A 19,239-nucleotide genomic window follows, 5' to 3' on the forward strand; every position below is an offset into this window, starting at 1 on the left:
CACAGTAAGAAGATGATAGTACTTAATGCTGGCTACAGTATATGGAAACAGTCATTTTGAGATCTTTCTGATGGGGGCGAAAATTGGCCCAACCTTTCAGTAAGTAGTTGGTGCTGTGGTGATCAAAAGCCTTAAAAATGCAGACCCTTAATTTATCCTGAGGAAATATGTGCAAAGATTATGAACAATAATCTTTATTTTGCAGTGGTGTGCAAAAATAATGAGCAGATGTGCAAAAATTTCTACGAGGATATGGATCACAGCATTTTTTTTATAAGGGAAAAATTTTGAAACAATCTCAGTGTCCTCTGGTTTAGGAGACTGGCTCAGCAAATTCCAAAGTCCAGTGGGAACCAGGCAGCCAATAAATGCAGTAGAGATCGATGTTTATTGATTTGAGCAAGATGTCTACAAAATATTGTCGATTGAATGCACCAGGTTACAAAGAGGAGATAGATCAGGGCCGGCTAATTCAAGGCCCGTAGAAGCCAGACGGCTGACGTCAGTGAGAGATGAGATGGGAGTGCAGGGTGGGGTCTGGGGCAAGTGGCCAGGTGAATGCTCCACCCCATGGGGTAGCTGCGACTCTTTTTGGGGGATTATAGATGATTGAAGTTTCTCTTATATTTAAAATTTTGTATTTGTATTTATCAGTATTTTATAATTTTCCCCCAGTGAACAATATTACATCAGAAATTTTTAAGAAGAAAGAAGTTAGGCAGTGCCAAAAGAGAGGTAAAGATGAAGTTCGGTGGGACCCAAGAGGAAGATGTGACCCCTTCTGCCAGAGGGTGGGGGGTGTTTGGGGGCAGGGAAAGTCCTGGAGACAAGGTGACCCACATGTGGCCATTGCAGAGGGCAAGGCTTGAAAAGGGGCTGATAAAGAGGTTGGCACTGGAGGTCAACTCAGGACACCACACATTTCCTGAGCACCGGGGCCTGGGGGTGGAGCGATGGAGGAGGACAGCGTGTGCCAGGTACTGTTCTAAGCATGTGACATACAAATTTAATCCTCACAGCAATCCTATAAGGTGGTCCTATCATTGCCCCATTTTACAGATAGGAAAACTGAGGCACGGAGAGGTTAATAGATTTGCCTAAAGTCACACAGCTTGAAATAGAGGAGCTGGGATTTGAACCCCGGCGGTCTGACTCAAGGGGGCTCCTGATTCTAGTTGGTGGTCCCAGAATGAGGAGGGGTTTGGGGGGAGGGAGCAAGCTGCTACTTCTGGATGGGAACAGGCACCCATTCCCACACTCTTCTCTCCTTGGACAGAAACCGGCAATTATACCTGTGAATTCTGCGGAAAGCAGTACAAGTACTACACGCCCTACCAGGAGCATGTGGCCTTACACGCCCCCATCAGTGAGTACCTTCTCTGGTTGGGGGAAGGGTGGGCCAGCTGTAGGCTGAGGCTCTGGAGTTTTGCCAGGGGAGGGTGAAAGCAAAGGTGAACTTGTTCTGGGTCAGCCTCTAGGTGTCCAGGTCTGACCTGGGGCCACCTGACTGCAGGAGCTGGGAAAGCCCCACCCTTAAGCCAGGAAAGCCTGAGTCCTCCCCCGGTGGTCTCAGAGGCCTGGGCCCATGTGGATTTTGGATTAGGAAGGGTGGGCATCATTCACCCAAGTCCTTCAGCAGCCTTGTCCTCACCTCTTCCAAGCACCTCCAAATCACATGGTTCCTGAGTCCCCACCCCCAAAGGCAGCACCGTGTAATGCAGCTTCAGTCTGAACCAGTGCAGGGCCTAACCCAGGCTAGAGGATGGTCAGTTAGACAAGACAGCTTTGCCCTTGGAGGTAGAAAGGGTAAGAAGTCAGAAGGAGTGACAAGCCGGCCCCAGAAGCCCCGGGTATTAGTCCCAGTGGAGTCACAGGCATGTGTGTGGCCTTGGGCAGGCCCCCAATCTCTCCCTCCTCCCCTGGCCTGGGAGGGAAAGGGTTCTAAGGATCCTTCCCACAGGGACATCCTGGCCTTCCATTCTCCCGATGCAGCTGATTTCCCAGCTTCACTTTTGGATGTCAGAGGGGGCTGTATCCTTAGATCCCCAAGTATATGAGCTAAGAGGGCCCTCAGTCCTCAGCCAGAGTTCTGACAGGGCGGGGCTTAACCACACTGCAGGGCAGTAGGGTGGGATGTTTAAGAGGTATTTGGGAGTATCCCTGCTTTTGTTCGTCACAACAGAGCTATGGGGATCCCACTCCACGGTCTGTGGGAAGATTTAGGTTCAGGGAGGGGAAGGGATTATGCAAGGTCATCAGGGTGCAAGGTGCCTAGAGTAGGGGAGGCCCAACCCTCCTGGAGCACTGGCTGTAGCAGCACAGGCACGTGGGCCCCTGAGGGCTTTCAGGTGGGCAGGGAGGGTTGTCCAGAGCTCAGGCGGTGGAGGAGGTAGCTTCCCCAGGAAGTCCTGCCTGCTGCGCAGAGCAGCAGGACTGAGGGGTCTCCCTGTGGGCAGGAGCACCCATCCTTAGGTGGAACCCTAGGCTAAGCTTCTCATCCTGCTGGACCCCTGACTGCTGGGTAACCTTGGACCTGTCACTTCCCTTCTCTGGGCTCAGGTTTCCCACCTGTGGGAGCTCTCAAGGTCTTTTCAGCCCAGGGGTCTGGATTCCAGTCATCTCCAGTATAAGGAGACCCTCAGGCAGGCATCTGCAGTGGCTCAACTAGAGGAACCTATCCTGCCACCCATGCTAAGTATGTATGGGTTATTTAGTGCCCACCACATGTCCAGGTCCTATGCGGGGGAGAGAGGACACAGCTTACACTGGGTGGACACTAACCCATCGTTTGACCCACTCATGGTGCTGGTGCTGAAGCATCAGGGCTGTGGCTGGCTTGAGCTCCTTGGCTCAGACCCCTCTGGGGATCCCGCTTTCCATGGGCAGGGACAGGGGCAATTGTGTGTGGGTACCTGCTTACCTGTGCTCTCCAGGGAAACAGCAACTGCCCCGCTGCCTGGTGCCCAGAGGGGGTGCTATGCAGAATGCACTTACAGTTAGGTGTTAGTTACAAAGCCAGCCTGCAACTTGGGTTTCAGCCTTTGGAGAAAACCTTCAGTGCTGTTTCTGCTCTTCCCCCAAATGGCTCTTGCTGGAACAAGTTGAATAAGGTCATGGAGTTAATAAGAGGAGGAGCTTGGCTTGAACCCAGACAGGCAACCTCCAGGCCCATACCCTTAACCATGAAGTTCTCCTGCATCACATGTCAGATGGTACAGCAGGAAGGGGTGCTTCATTTGTACCCTGATTTCTTCCCTAACACCCAGGTACTTCTCTCCGGAAAGGCTGTCTAGTCTTTCTCTGTTCCTCATTTTCTTGTTCTCTCTATTGTGAACTCTCTTTGTCTTTCTGCATCTGTTTGTTGAGTGCATCTCTTCTTTATTACTGAAGTCTAGGGACTCTATGATCATCTATGTTTAAAGTTACAGAGTGAGAGATTTAGGCTAGATGCAACAGAGGATTGATTCTCCAAAGCTGACCAAGAAATAGCCCCTCCAGTGGCCTTTGGATCTAGATATTTGTATGTCCATGGGTTCTATGTGGAATTGGGGGCTGGACTTGATGGCTTCATCAAGTGGTACTCAGGGCCAGGCCTTGAGAGACCCTGGGTCTCCTGAGAGCATCCAGAGAGATGTAGGCTGACTGGAAGGAGGTCTAACGAAATGGAGTCATATAATATGTACTCTTTTGGGTCTGACGGCTTTCACTTAGCAAAATGTTTTTAAGATTCATACATGTTGTATATATCAGTTCATTCTTTTTTTTACTGCTGAGCAATATTCTGTTGTGTGCAAGTACCACAGTTTGTTGAGCCATTTGCTTGTTCATTTGAATTGTTTCCAGTTTTAGGCTATTATGAATAAAGCTGCTATGAAAATGCTTGTACTAGGATTTCTGTGTTCATTTCTCTTGGATAAATTCCAGGGAGTAGAATTGATAGGTCATAGGGGAGAGTATGTTTACCTTTTTAAGAACTGACAAACCATTTCCCAAGATGATTGTAGCACCTTTCACTCCCACCAGCCACAGATGGGAGTTGCACTTGCTGCAATTTCTTGCCAACAGTTTGGTGGTAGGAAGCTATTCTGGTGAGTGTGTAGTGGTATTTCATTGTGGTGTTAATTTGTATTTTCCTGATGACTAATGATGTTGAGCACTTTTTCATTTGCTTATTAACCATTCGTATATTTTACTTTGGAAACTGTTTAAGTCTTTTGCCCATTTTTTTTGGTTGGGTTGTTTGTCTTTTTATTGTTAAATTGGAGGAGTTCTTTATATATTCTATATCCAGGGTCTTTATCAAATATATATATTGTGAACATTTTCTCTCAGTCTTTGGTGTGACTGTTGATTTTCATATAGTATCTTTTGATGAGCAGTTTTTCATTTTAATGAAGTCTAATTTATCAATTTTTTTTATGGTTAGTGTTTTCTCAGTTCTACTCAGGATATCCCTGCCTACCTCAAGGTGGTGAAGATATTCTCCTTTATTATCTTTTAGAATCTTTATACTTTCAGCTTTTACATTTAAGTCTCTGATCCATTTTAAGTTAATTTTTGTGAATGATGAGAGGTATGATTTGAGATTAACTTTATTCCATATGACTGTCTGGTTGTTCCAACACCATTTGTTGAAAAGATTGTCCTTTTTCCATTACATTGCATTGAGACCTTTGTTGAAAATCAGTTGAATGCGTAAGTAAGCGTGAGTTTATTTCTGTTCCACTGATCTATTTGCCTGTGTTGGTGCCAACATGGTCTTATTTACTGTAAGTCTTAAATCAGGTACTTTCAGTTATTCAACCTTGTGTATTTTTAAGAATATTTTCCTTAAAACAAGGAACTTTGCCTTGCAATATAAATGTTAGTCTTATTGCCAATTGCTACAAAAAAATCCAACTGGGATTTTGTTTAGGATTACACTGAATCTATAGACCAATCTGGGGAGAACAGACATCATAATAATAGTCGATCTTCCACTTCACGAACATAGTATATCTCTCCATTGGTTTAGGTCTATTTAAATTTCTCTCAGCAATAGTTTGTATTTTCAGAGCAGAGGTCTTGCACATATTTCATTAAATTATATCTAAGTATTTTATGGGGTTTTTTGATGCTACTGTGATTTTTTTATTTTCCAGTTTTTGTTGCTATGATTTTTGTATATATTGAATTTGTATCCTGCAACTTTGTTAAATTCACTTATTAGTTCTATTAGCTTTTTTCTAAATTTATCAGAATTTTTCTTGTACATACTGATGTCATCTAATAAAGACAGCCTTACTTCTTTTTTTCTAATCTGTATTCCTTTTATTATTCTCTTTCTTCCCCATTATGCTGATTAGGACCCTCCAGTTCAGTGCTGAATAAATGAAATGTGTGGATATCTCTGCCTAGTTCCCAATCATAGGGTTCAGTTTTTCATCATTAAGTATGATCATTTTCATCATTAAGTATTATGTTAGCTAAAATAGGTTTTCATAGATGCCCCTTGGTCAGTTGAGGAAGTTACCTTCTATTTCTAATTTACTGAAAGTTTTTATCATAAATTGGTGTTAGGTGTTTTTTCTACATCTATTGAGATGATCCTATGATTCTTATCTTTTGTTCTGATAATGTGGTAAATTACATGGATTGACTTTTTTAAAAAAATAAGTCACCATGTCTGTTCTTTATTAAAATACATTGACTATCAGAAAACCATGAAATGAACTAAAGGACATTACAGTGTTGGGATGTTTCTTCTTTTCCAGAAGAATGACTTCTTTTTTTGAGCTTCTTTTTCTTGGAAAGGCATCTAAATTGCTTTGAGACCTAGGGCAATTTGTAGAGTTAATTTGCTTTCAAGCATGTGTTTTCTGATTACATCTATCTAAAATTCCTTAGAATTTTACCTGGCTTTTAATATCACTCCCCAAACTGACCCTTCAGTGGCAGGGAACTACAGTCCTAGGATTAGGATAGTGCCCCAAATTCAATCAGTGGTTTGTTAACCATGCTCATAATCAAGAAAATAAATATTTCTGGTATTTTTTTAAAAAAACACCTTTATTGAAGTATACTGTCACTCAATAAAGTACCTTATTTAAAGTAAACAATTTGATGTTTTGACCTATGTATGCACCCATGAAACCATCACCACAATCAAGATAATGAACATATCCATCACCCCCAAAAGTTTCCTCGTGCCCTTCTGTAATCCCTCACTCACCACTTCCCTACCCCCAGGCAAGCACTGATCTGCTTCCTATTACTATAGATTAGTTTGTATTTTCTAGAATCTTGCAAATATGGAATCTTATAGTATCTACTCTTTTTGTGTGTGGTGGGGTCTGGCTTCTTTCATTTAGCATAATTGTTTAGAGATTCATCCATGTTTATATGTATCAGTAGTTCATTCCTTTTCATTGATGAGTAGTAGTGTTCCACTGTCTAGATGCAGATACCACAATTTCCTTCATCTGTTTACTTATGGATGGATATTTAGGTTGTTTCCAGTTTGGAGCTAATATAAATAAAGCTGCTGTGAACATTTGTGAACACGTCTTCCTATGGACAAATGCCTTCGTTTCTCTTAGGTAAATACCTAGTCTGGATCATATGATAAGTTTAACTTTTAAGAAACAGTCAGGCTGTTATGCCATTTTACATTTCAACCAGCAATGTATTTTACTTTTCTTGTAATGTCCTTGTCTAAGTTGGGTATCAGAGTTATGCTGGCCTCATAAAGTGAGTTGGGAAGAGTGTTCCCTGAGTATAGTGTCAATTAGGTTATGTTGGTTAATAATGTTCAAATCTCATATACTTTTACAGGCTTTTTAAAAAATCTATTTCTTCTATTAAGTAGAGGGAGAAGCATTAAAATCTGCAACAATAATTGTGGATATGCTGTTTCTCTCCTTAGTTCTGTCAATTTTTGATTCATGTATTTTGAAACTTTGTTTTTAGGTGCATACACTGAGGATCATTGTGTCTTGATGAATTGACCCTTTTTAAAATTGTGCAGTGCCCCTTTAAATCTCTGATAACACCTGTTGTCCTGAAATCTACTTTATTTGATATTAATATAGCCACTTCAGGTTTCTTAGGATTAGTATTTGTATGATAAATCTCTTTTCATCCTTTGAATCTGTGTCTTTATATATGAAGTGTGTACATATAGTTGGTTCTTGCTCCTTTATCCAGTTGGGCAATCCCTGCTCTTTAATTGAGGTGTTTAATCCATTTACACTTAATATAATTTATTGATATGGTTGATTTTAAATTTACCATCTTATTATAATTTTTCCTGTTCGTCCCATCTGTTCTTACTCCTCATTTTTTCTACTTTTCTTGCCTTCTTTAATATTAATCAAGAATTTTTTTGTTTCCTCTGTTAGCTTTCTAGCTATACCTCTTTTTCTTTAGCGGTTACTCTGTGGTATATAACATTCATCTTTAATGTATTACAGTTTACCATGAATTTATAACACATCACACATAATCCAATCTTATAACAACTTACTTCTATTTACTGCCCTCCTGTCCTTTGTGCTATTCTTACGATACATATACATCTACATAAGTTATAAACCCAATAATTTTTCTTTTTGCTTTATATAGTCAGTTATTTGTTAAAGAAATAAGAAAATGCCTTTTATATTTACCCACATATTAAAATTTTCATGTTTTTCTTTCTTTTTTATAAATCTGAATTCTATGTTATGATTTTCCTTTATTCCCTGAAGAGCTTCCTTTAACATTTCTTATACTGTAGGTCTGTTGATGAAAGATTCTCTTAATTGAAAGTGTTTTTATTTCACCTTTTCTTTTGAAGGATATTTTCTTTGGATATGAAATTCTAGGTTGAGATATTTTTCTTTCAGCATTTTAAAAATGTCATTCCTTTATCTATCTTCTGGCTTATGTTGTTTCTGATGAGAATTCAGAGATCATTCTGATTGTTATTCTGTATTTAATGGGTCTCTTTTCTCTGAATGCTTTTAAATATTTCTCTATATTACTAATTTTCAGCAATTTGATTATGATGTATAGTTTTCCTTGTGTTTATCCTGTTTGGGGTTCACTGAGCTTCTTAGATCAGTGGGTTTATATTTTTCATCAGATTTGGAAAATTTTCAGCCAGTATTTCTGCAAATATTTTTCTCCCCCAATCTCTTCCTTCTCCTGTTGAGACTTTAATTACATATATATTAGATTGTTTTATGATGTTTACAGATCAATTGAAGCTCTGTTCAGTTTTTCAGCCTTGTTTTCCCTCTGTGTTTCAATTTGGATAATTTCTAGTGTCCTGTATACAAATTTACTGATCTTTTCTTCTACAGTCTTATTTGTTTCATTAGAAATATCCATCAAATGATTTTACATTTCAGCTATCATATTTTTCATCTCTGTAATTTCCACTTGGTTCCTTTTTACATTGTTTCTTTCATTATATTCATATTATCCTTTAAATGTTTGAGCATATTTATAATAGCTGTGTTAAGGTCCTTGTCTGCTAATGCCATCATCCCTGTCATTTCTTTATGTTCCTATTGATTTTTTTCCTCTTGGTTATTACTCACATTTTCCTGCTTCACCTAACAAATAAATTTGTATTCTGTGCTGCACATTGTGGATGCATGCTATGTTGTTGAGTGTGTGGATTTTGTTGTCTTCTTCTAAAAAGTGTTGAATTTTGTTCTGGCAGGCAGTTAATCTACTTACAGATCAACCTGATACTTCAAAGCCTTGTTTTAAACCTGTGTTAGGGCAGTTCCAGAGCAGTCCTTATTCTAGGGTTAGAGTAATCCTTCTGAGGCATGGCTTTTCTGGGTCTCAACTGAATGCTGGAGGTATTCAGCAAGATGTCTCCTCTGGCAGGTGGAACTCAGACATCTCCTTGCCTTTTGCAACCTCTGAATCTTCAATCAGCTCCCCACCCCACCCCACCCCCAGCAGCTATTGGTTGCCAGTCTTTGCAGAGGCTCCCTCTGCACAAATACAGTCTGGTGTTCAGCCAAAGACTTCAAGGGGCCCCTCTGCCCATTTCTGGAATTGCTTTTTTGCACAATTTCCTCCTCTTTGTTATTCTTCCCTGTAAACTCCAGCTGCCTCAGAAGCCCTGAACTCTGATCACTGTCCTTCAGATCAGTGAGATTGCAGTGCATCCTTCAAGCTCCACCTCTGTGCTGTGGTCCAGAGGGTCTATCCTAGCAGAGAGCTGGGGTGATCCTGGGGCTCACAGCAGGTCTTCTTTCATGAATCGCAGTCTTGCACCATCTACATTCAGAGTCTGAAAATTCTTGTTCCATGCATTGTGTCCAGCTTTACAGTTGACTCTGGAGGAGGGCTAGTCCTGTACCAGGTATACATACCATCATGGCCAGAAGTGTAAGGTCTCCAGTTCTCTTTCTAAGACTAAAATCTGTGAGCAGCGGTTCACAAATTAGATTCCTCTTGCATAACATCTCCCTTGCATTCCCTCCTCTAGCCTTTGAGCACCCTATTCCCTTTTGCCTCCAATGCGTTTCCACTCCCCTCTACCGCGTTAAAGGTTTCAGGGAAATCCTCTGGTCTTCCCTGCCTCTCAGCTGCATGGTTACCTTTCTTGAATCCTTATAGTCTCTGAATTTTTGTTCCAGTTAAATTTTCAGCTTTACAGAAAGAAGAGACCACGTGCTATCTTATTTTTAATATCTCTTATGTGTAAATATCTCATACCTTTTTTACTAGGCCAGTCTGCCAGTCTGGAATGCTTTCTTCCTTTCTCAGTGAGAACCCAGGTAGGAATATCAGCCTGATAACATTCCATGTGAGGAGGTCAACAGATGGAGCAAAAGGTTGAGTGAAATGAGTTAGGAGCCTGGGAAGTTTATCTTGGCTCGGCACTGATCTCCTCTGTGACCCTGCCGTGGTGCCCGTACCTCTCTGAGCCTCTTTGTCCCTAGCTGCCTTATACCCTTGGTACCAGTGGGAGGATAACATGTGAGAAGCTTCTTGTGCCCTCTCTTGGGCATCCCATCTTTAATGTGCTCTGTTTAAGTGGTTCTGAGCCATTCGTGCGTTGATTCCTGGTTCCACAATATCTGTTGAGCACTTCCTGTGTGCTAGGGAATGTGCCAGGCACTGAGTGCATAGTTGGGCCAAAGTGGCAGAGTCCCTACCCCCACGGAACATACAGGGTAACGGGGAAAAAGACATTGATCGAAGATCACACCATGGGTCATGATTGGTGGCAGTCAGATCTTGGAAGGGAAGAAGGGAGGCGACTGAAAGATAAATGACCAGGTTGGGTATCAGGGAGGGCTTCCAGAGGAAGTGATGTTTAGGTGGAGGTATGTAGGACCAGCAGTAGTGATCCAGGCAGAAACTGGAGGGAAGAACATTCCAGGCAGAGGGAATACCATGAGCAAAGGCCATGAAACTTGGAAGAGAGAGGGGTAGACTGAGAGGGCAAGAGTGGGCAGTTCCCAGGCAAGGGTCCAGGGCAAGCAGGTGATGCCCGAGGGTTTACTGTATCATGTGCTTTTGGGTGTCCTGAGCTCCCTGCCACAGGGAAGGAGGGGCTTTCCCACACAGAATGCCAGGATTTTGACAGCAGGGTCACAGACCATGAAAAGATCTGATCCAGAGGGTCTCCTAGAAACCATTCTGCAGGTGGAGACGAGGCCTAAGAGGGGAAGCAACATGCTCTGTTTATTGCTCAGAAATTCTCTGTCCCTTGTGCCCAGGTGCCCGGGGGTGTGTTAGTGCCTAAGGGGACCACATGGCCTGTTCAAAGACCTCCATGAGAAGCTGGCAGGCTTGAGCCCCCGTCCCATCCTGGCACTAACTTTCTGTGTGCCTGTAAACTTATTAACCATTCTGGGCCTTGGTTTCCTTATTCCTAAAAAATACCATTAATAACTGTTTACATTTGAAGAGTAGTTTTTACCATTCAAGGTGCTTCCGTGACCTGTATGGATTCTCACAAAATCCCTGTGAGGTTGGTAGTGCAGAGATGGGTGTCCTGCTTTCATCTGTGGAGGTGAGGTGGGAAAACTGAGGCCAAAAGGGGAAGTAAAGAGTCCAAGACCGCAGAAGCTGGAGGTGACAGACTTGGGATTCAGAGGTGGGTCAGGCTCACCACACACTCAGTGCTGGTTCCGTTCAACAGTGAACCACAAGCTGTGGTCCCCAAACTGTGCTTCAGGGAGACAAGGGAGAAATCAGAGATGGGACACTGGACGCCTCCCTCAAAGTTTGATGTGTAGGTTTATCCTATGGCTAAGAAAAATATAATTGAGAATTGTGAGATGAGCCACCCTTCCGGTTGAACTCGGGACCTTCAAGGTCCTTCACTCTGAAAGGGAGGGAGGGAGAGAGGGGGATCATGTGTAAGTATCCTTCCCCACCCACCCCTCTCCAGTTCCTGACTGAGAAAGTGAGAATCTGGAGAGTGGGGTGGTGGGGAAGAGGAGTAGCGAGGGATACCTGTGTTCTCCGCAGACTGAGCCTGGGGGATTCCTCCTGGGGCTTGAGTGGGGCAGGTGAGGGCTTGCTTACGGGGCACGACCAAAGGACTCCCCATCCCCAGCTCCTGGCATCTGGCCGCTACTGAGGTGGAAAGGCAGTGACCTCCCCAAAGGGACAAGGGGGGCCAGCCTGAGTCCTCTGAGCTCACCTCAGGGCCTCGGGTCCTGTGTGACCTTGAACAAGGCCCTGACTCCTGCGTCTCTGGGCCTGGGCTTCCTCACCGGCCAGGAGTGGGCAGAGGTGGAGGGTCAGGGAACGCCCGTTTATTTTGGCTATGAGAGCTGTGGGCGCAGCGTCTGGTGCCCAGGATGGACACTGCCCTGGGAGCAGGAGTGTAAGAAGGTCTCTCCTCTGCCCCTGAGGCAGGCAGCAGGGCAGGGTCCTTCCCAGGCTCCGGCCAGGCTCTGTGGCAAGGTGGTGCCCTCGAGATGTTCCCAGTGCCGGTGGGTTCCATGAGCCCCCGGTCAGCCCCGGAGGGGTCCCTCCTCTTGCCATCTGGTCCACTCTTGCCCTCCAGGGAGAGTTGCAGTTGAGTGAAACCACTGCCTCCCCTTTCGGTTGGAAGGTGGCACTGTGGCCACATTCACGGGCTTGCCACCCCGGTAACTGCGTCTCCGGGCAGCGTACAGGAGGCTGCCACCTGAGACCAGCCGAGCTGGAGACCCGCCGAGGGTCAGGGCCCCCCACCCCTGTTCTCAGTAACTCCAGCTTCTGCAGAGAAGGCGGGCAAATGAGGCAGGAGGTGTGGGAAGTGGTGACACAAGCTGCCCCTAACCCCACCAGGGAGCTGCTGCACTGATTTCCATTAAAGCGTCAGGCGTTGGGTCGAGCACTGTCCCCTGAGATTGTCAATCCCAGGCAGTGCCCAGGAGCGCCACGAGCCCCTTCCCCTAAAACCGTGGGGCGACATTGGGCCCTCTGCTCTTCCCCTCCCCCATCAATCAACCCCGCACATCTCTGCCTCTCTGTCGTCTGTCATTACTGCTGAGCCAGCCTGCCTTGGAAGGAAAAGAGGCTTAGGAGTCAACATTTTAGAAAATGCATTTGAGCCTGGGTTGACTAATGCAAGTGCCCCAAGCACAGGTCACAGGCCGAGTTCTTAGACACGCAGAGCCTGGGTTGGTCAAGGGTTATGGGTGACCCAGCCAGTGGGCTGGTCAGTGCCCTCCAGGTAATGCTGAGTGTGAGCTGGCGATCAGGCTTCCCTCGAGGAGAAGCAGGGGAAGGTTCTAGACCCCCAGACTTTCTCAGGCTCCAGGTGGGAGCCAGAGCCCTTGCTCTCTCTGGACCAAGAAGTTTTGGCCCTCGAGCGTTGGGGTCTGTGGCCCGAGAGGCCACGTACTTGGTCGGCTCCAAGCGCCCCCGGCAACTGAGAGCGTGACCCTCTCAGGTACCGCCCCCGGGTGGGAGCCACCGGACGATCCAGACACGGGCTCTGAGTGTTCGCATCCAGAGGTCTCCCCGTCTCCACGCTTCGTGGCAGCGAAGACCCAGACGAACCAGTCGGGGAAAAAGGCTCCGGCCTCCGTGGTCCGCTGCGCCACCCTCTTACACCGCACCCCTCCAGCCACCCAAACCCCGACGTTCCGCACTCCAAATTCGGGATCTCCGGCAAGCAAGGCAACTGCAGGTACCAATGGCCTATGTTACCCTCACACTTGCTCCACTCCCCACCCTTCTCCCCACCTGCCACAGCTGTGCCCGGGGTCACTGTTCCCTTGCAAGAGCGAGGGTGGTGGTCCCTAGCTCTCTGGGACGAATCTGGGTCCCGGCTCTGCCTCAGGCTGGCTCTGTGACCACGGCAAGCCACCTAGCCTCTCTGAGTCTAGGTTTTCTTACCCTAAATCAAAGGGTTGTACAAGATGGTTTGCAAACTAATTTTTTTAAGTAGGAGAATATTTTCCTCCCCAAGTCACGGCCTAAGGGGTTTTAAATTCTTTTAAATTAATTGCCAACATTTGAACATTAGGAGATTTTTATATGAAACTTTTGATTTCTAGCTTACATTGAAAAGTCAGATCTGGCAGTCCTGGGCCCACTTTCCTCAGGGCAGCAATTGCCTTGGGGCCGAGCCACAGCTGCCTCCTTCAGAAGAGCGTGTGCTCTCCCGTTTTCCACAGTCCCCACCGCTCCCTCCTGCCTCCCCAGTACAGTGGCCACGTGGCAGGTGCCATGTCTCATTGTGATCACACTGTTGTCTGTCTCACATCCAGCCCAGTTCATCCATTTACGTCACCTGCCTGGACCCTCTTGGCATGAGTTTTCATCCCCCACTTTTCAGAAAACCCAGTCTAAAAACTCATTTCTACGAAGAGCTGCTCTCCGTGAAGAAGAGTGTTTGGCTGGGAGCTCTGTTCTCTTGGCCTCCCTCTACCTCACTGTTCAGGAAACCCCTCCACGAGCCATAGCCCAGCAGGAAGCCAGCGGATGCCCGCTCCAGTGTTGTCTGAGTCTATGCAGAAAGGGCTCAGACTCTGGAAGGGTGAATAGGCAGTGAAAGGTGCCCACCAGCCATTTCTTACCAGTTATGGGGAAAACTGATAAGACACACTGTGTGCTGAGTACCAGCTAATCAGGAATCCTGATTCACACCTGGATGGAAAGAGCCTTGGGCCTCCTGCCTAGATATATGGGATGTAGGGTAGAGTGATGACTTGGTCATTCTGGGACTACGGGCCTTTCAGATGCCCTCAAGAGGCCCAAAGTTATCCATTAAATGTACAGGTGATCAAACTGAGAACTCACTCAAATGAACCAGGGGGCTGGACCGATTACAGCCACGTGATGAGTTGTGCTCGCCTTTACTCTGGTTCAGAAGGCTGATCAGGAGCAAGGATGTGGTTCTTAAAAATGTTTGAAGCTGTGCTTATTGTGCTTAGATCTCCCGAAAGGAGAGTAAGTAGTTAATCCACTTTGAAGGTAATGGTTTTCAGCTACTGTGTAGAGAAGAGCTAGTAGCCATTGTTTTTTGGCAACAGTAGTTATAAATCAGTTAAACAGGCTGGTCATCACGAACTTATTGGTGGTAGATACTGGCTCAACTAAATAATGGGATCACGGCTTTCAGATCTTGATTTTACTCTCGACCTTGTGGCTGGAAGTTTTTGCATCTGCAGTTTCTGCAGAGAACTGCCTGTAGGGCCTGTGTGGTCTGTGGCAGCTCTCAGATCCCAGAGTCACCAAGTAAGCATCAGCAAGCAATGGGGCTTGCCTCTGGCTGCCTTTATGTGACCTGGAGGACTTGTGGTGGGCGTCACACCTGGATTACTAGCTGCGCAGGTCAGGGGACCCCAGGTTGTGAGCCGGAGCCTGCGTGTTGGAGCTGGAAGTCATCACTGCCCCCATCATGCTAGAATAGGCAGCCGCTCCCGTGCGTGTGTGTGTGTGTGTGTGTGTGTGTGTGTGTGTGTGCCTGCGCGGGGATGTCCCCTGTGGAGCCGCTCGCTGGTTTTCAGCCAGAGGTGCCTATAGCAGGGATAGCTGACCAAAATCTGCTTTATCAGCTGAGCCATAGGAGGCTAATTACAAGAGTTTGTAACCTTAGTTGTGCTGAATTGTACCAATATGTTGGTCAGGCTGCACGAAAATCCTCCACAGATGGGTAACCATCCCTTGCATGCATGAGGGTTAAGATGGAGAAAGGAACCACTTCCCTGCCCCTTTAAAGCCCTTTTTAAAAAGGAAGCATCTGTCCCAAGAATGAAATCTCCTTATTCTGCCATCTTCAAGGATTAGGAGCTTAGCCAGCCCCAGGAACTTGACAACCTCACTCTCTCTGGGTTTTCACCTATAAGATGGGAATGACAGCGTGGACCTCATAGGGTGATTGGAGGATTATGTGGATGTAAAGCATCTGGACCAGTGCCTGGCCCATAGTAGGTGCTTCGTAAATAAGAGTCCCCCTGTTTTTCCTAGGTAAAGAATTGAGGGGCTTTCTTTGCCAGTTTACAGATGGGATCTTGAAGTGGGCAGGTGTGTAGCTCTCAGTCCAGGCATTTTGCAGACACAGTTAGAAGAGAGGGTCTTGTGTGTGATGTTGTCAACAGCCTCTGCAAAAAGGAGGCTGCATCAGGAGGCACTGTCAGAGTCGGGGGCAGGGGAATTGAGTAGGGCCTATAGGAGCCACCTGTGGCTTCCTTTCCCATCACCCCAGTGATCGTCTGGAACCCCGGCCCCCATAGTCTGAGCGCTTGCCCTCCTGGCATAGGGTGGCCTGGGTGACAATGGCATTTCCCAAAGTGGGTTCCCACAATCACCATTTTTGAAGGATGTTAAGGAATCTCATATTTTTAAATGGGCTTCAGTGGCCGATTATATTTCGGAAGAAGGTTGGGTTCAGTGAAGCTAGATGGGTCTCTCTCCGGGGGAACTTCTCAGAGCCTTTGATACCTCATGCAAGCTGTTTCTCCTTAAGAAAGAGGCTGCTGGGTCACTGCTCATCCCAGATTGACTTGTTCCCAGAAGCCTTTATATCCTGGCGCATCCAGCATCCCCAATGAGCAGCTTGGAAAAGCCGTCACCTTCCGGCTCAGACGTTCGAGACAGAACGTTGGTGTTTCCCACCTGGTTGGACCCTTTCTCTGACTCCGGCGTTCACAGAGAGTTCTGGGAGAAGGCGAGCCACTCAGGAAGGCGCGTCAGTGGAGACACCCCAGAATCACTCAGGGAGCCAGTCCCTTGCCCCCGATGAACCCCGAGCAGACCTCACCTGGTCTTTGGCCTCCCAGGGCGTGGGGCTACCCGGGCACAGCCTATCATGACTTCTCTGCCACCCAGGGACCCCTTCCGCTCTCTGGCCCTCCTGCTCTGCCAGAGCCACCTCCAGAAAACAGTCTGTCACCCTCCCTGCTGCTTGGCGGGGCCTGTGTCAGCAGAATCTGGCAGAGCCAGTAGCGAGTGGCAGATCCAGATTACTTAGTGTCACGTGTGACTCCCCAGGGGTCAAAGATGGGAGACCCTGGCCTGCGTGCCATCTCCTCGATCAGTTGGAGCTCATGAGTGCGCCCACATCCCACACACATCCCCCCCGTGCCTGGACCTCCACCCACCCTGGGCACTGTCGGGGGCCTCCTGGGATCCTGACAAGGTATCAGGCAATTCAGGTGAGCCTGAGGAGCTGCAGGTTTGGGGTTTGGGGTTCTGGAGCCCATCACTCTGCTGGTTCCCCAGCATAAAGCCTCAGGCACTCACCCAGCCCAGGGGCCGGGGCGGTTCCCACGTCCCTGGCCTCCCAAGCCCCCTCTGGCATGCGCCTCCCTTTGGACCTGTTGCTGACCAATCACCGTGGTTTTTCCTTGCTCTCTCCTCTCCCCACCCAGCAGAAAGCGCTTTCAGTCGGAGGGTAGAAGGCAAAGCACAAAACCACTTTGAAGAGACGAATAGCAGTTCCCAAAACTCCAGCGGTGAGTGTGCCCCATGACGGTCACCCTGGGCTGCCGCCTCAGTCCGCTCCGGGATCTTTGTGGTGTGTGATGGGGCAGGGTATTGGGAGGAGGCTGAGGGCAGAGAATTAGAGGGCGGCCAGAGCCCGGCAGAAGCGGGAGGGGCCCTTTTTTCAGGGACATCCCTCCGGGCCTCAGGAGCACCTCCGGGACTATGGATCCTCTTTGTCTCTTCCCCATGGAGAGAGGAACTCCCCTGCCCCATGACCTGTATGATATACTGACTCGGACGGCCCCCTTTGAGCCATTGCTGTGTTTATAGGATGAACATCACAGCCATTTTTTATTTTTTTCCAGAAGAAGCAAAGCGGGTACAGTAGAGAGAGCTGTGGCCTAAGAGCTGGAGGCCCCAAGTTCTGGTCCCCTTTTGGACCTGGGAACATCCAAAGGTTCCCTTCCAGCCCCTACCAGCCCAAGTAGGCTTGCCTGAGGTTCCCAGCGGTGTTTTGGCGCCCCCTGGTGGTTGCCTCCTGCAGGACTCTAGCGGAGCCCTAGAGCACCTTAGAGCAGCCATAAGCCACTGTCCCCAGCCAGACCTGGGGCCAGCCTGGCAGAGCCATGCGTGATCACAAGCAGCCTCTGCCCAAAAAAGGCACAGCAAGCTGGTCTGCACAGTGCCAGCCAGGGCAGGGTGTAAAAAAGATTTTGATACTTCCTTTATACTAAGGCAAGCCATCACTCACTTTCTTGCTCAATTAAAGTTTAATTCACCAGATTAGGTGTTGGCCTGTGCTCAGCACTGTGCTGGGCACTGCCTGGGTGCAGACAGATGATGCACGTGGCTTGGCCACCAGTCAGGGGCTTTATGAAACATCCAGGAGTGCAGACTTGCACATGCAGGCTTCCTCACAGTGATCTGAGCTCCGGCCAAGGCTCGACCCCAGCTCCACCATCTACAAGCTGGTGACTTGAGCTCGCCTCTCAATTTCACCTCTGCTGTGGAATGGGAATGGCCCACACGTCCCTGTGGTGGGGAATATTCAGAGGGTGCCCTGCAGAGTTTACACACTCACGTGGTAGGCTGTTTTGGAGGTGGTTGTTTTTTTAAGTAAACCAAGTGATTTGATGAATAAGTGCTCCGAGGAAGGGAGTGAGGTGTGCCGTGGGGGCCCCGAGAATGTTGCCACGATCCTTTAAACCGTAGAGAGCATGTCGACTTTTCCAAACTGCTTCATCCTTTTGGAAACTATAACCCACTCAGCCCCTCCAAAAGGTGAGCCTTAAAGAGCTGGAGTGACTGGCCCAAGGCCACACAGGAATAAGCAGCAGAGCCAGGACTGAAGCCACGGTCTCCCGGGAGCCTTTGTTCTCAGCCAGCCAGGCTGCGCTCCCTGCCTCTCCTTCCACCAGAGCCGATGTTCAGAATTGGGAATGACGGTGTGAAGCGCTGCTCCCGCCGGCAGCCACCATTTATTGAGCGCTTACTGTGTGCCTGGCACGTGTTCAGAGCTGTATGTGTCTTAACCTGTTTTCATCCTTACCGCAGCCCAGTGAGGGTCAGTGTTACTGTTGTCCCCACTTTTGGGATGAGGAAACTGAGGCTCAGGAGAGGTTGATTGTTGCCCCAGGTCCCCAGCTTGTGAGTGGTGGAGCCAGGATTCCCGGCGTAGTCCGTCTGGCCCCGTTCTGCCGCCTCCTGCCTGTGAGGCGCACCTGACAACGCCAGGAAGCGCGGGGAGCTGCCAGCAGACAGAGGCCCTCAAAGCGCAGCCCTCCCTTGGCCGCTCTGGTGTCTGATGCCAGACAGTACCACGCCGGTGCCAGGACCTAGAAGCAGCTCCCAGCTCCCTGTCCTGAACCAGGCAGCCACGCGTGGATATTTTCTCCTTAGTGCTCTGCGGGCTCACTTTTTGAAAGTTGGGGGTGTCCTGGAGGGATGGCCCCGGCTGATCTCGCCCTGCCCGTGCCCCAGCCCCACCCCAGCTGCCCCCTCCTCCTCCGAGAGCCCATCTGGCTCACTACTTCCTAAGGACAGAAGTAATGACTGTCATCTCCGAGCACCAGAACCAGAAGAGACTTAGCTAAACTGTTTCTCTTTTGCAGAAACTGCAAGTCCCCTGATTTCCAATCCTTTCCCTCTCCTACAGAGTAAGTGATGGTCCCGTCGGGGGGCTGGAGAGGGCGAGGCAGGGCAGGGAATGAACTCAGCCAGCCACACGTTCGGGACCTCCCCAGAACATCAGACCTGGGCTGCCCTCCCAGGTAGACCCAGGTGGAGGAGGTGGAGGCACAGGGAGACCCAGCCCAGGCGGGTGGAGGAGTTTGGACAGGTGTCGGGCAGAGCTGTGACCATGGGCAGCCT

At 47.9% G+C, this 19,239-nt stretch overlaps 1 protein-coding gene across 7 annotated transcripts in view; it reads left to right on the forward strand.

Annotated features, from left to right (window-relative positions):
- ZNF618 (zinc finger protein 618) overlaps nt 1–19,239 on the forward strand; it is a 180,128-nt gene that overhangs the window by 143,941 nt on the left and 16,948 nt on the right. For 2 of the 7 annotated variants that reach the window (XM_057549352.1, XM_057549355.1), the window contains 5 exons: nt 676–735; nt 1,277–1,366; nt 12,887–13,126; nt 16,815–16,898; nt 18,981–19,025. In XM_057549352.1, the coding sequence (XP_057405335.1) occupies nt 676–735; nt 1,277–1,366; nt 12,887–13,126; nt 16,815–16,898; nt 18,981–19,025 (519 nt within the window). The remainder of the gene's footprint in view (nt 1–675; nt 736–1,276; nt 1,367–12,886; nt 13,127–16,814; nt 16,899–18,980; nt 19,026–19,239) is intronic. The other 5 variants (XM_057549353.1, XM_057549356.1, XM_057549357.1 and 2 more) reach the window with 5 other exon arrangements.

Source organism: Balaenoptera acutorostrata, chromosome 6, assembly GCF_949987535.1.
Source record: "Balaenoptera acutorostrata chromosome 6, mBalAcu1.1, whole genome shotgun sequence".
In the NCBI taxonomy this organism is placed as follows: Eukaryota; Metazoa; Chordata; class Mammalia; order Artiodactyla; family Balaenopteridae; genus Balaenoptera; species Balaenoptera acutorostrata.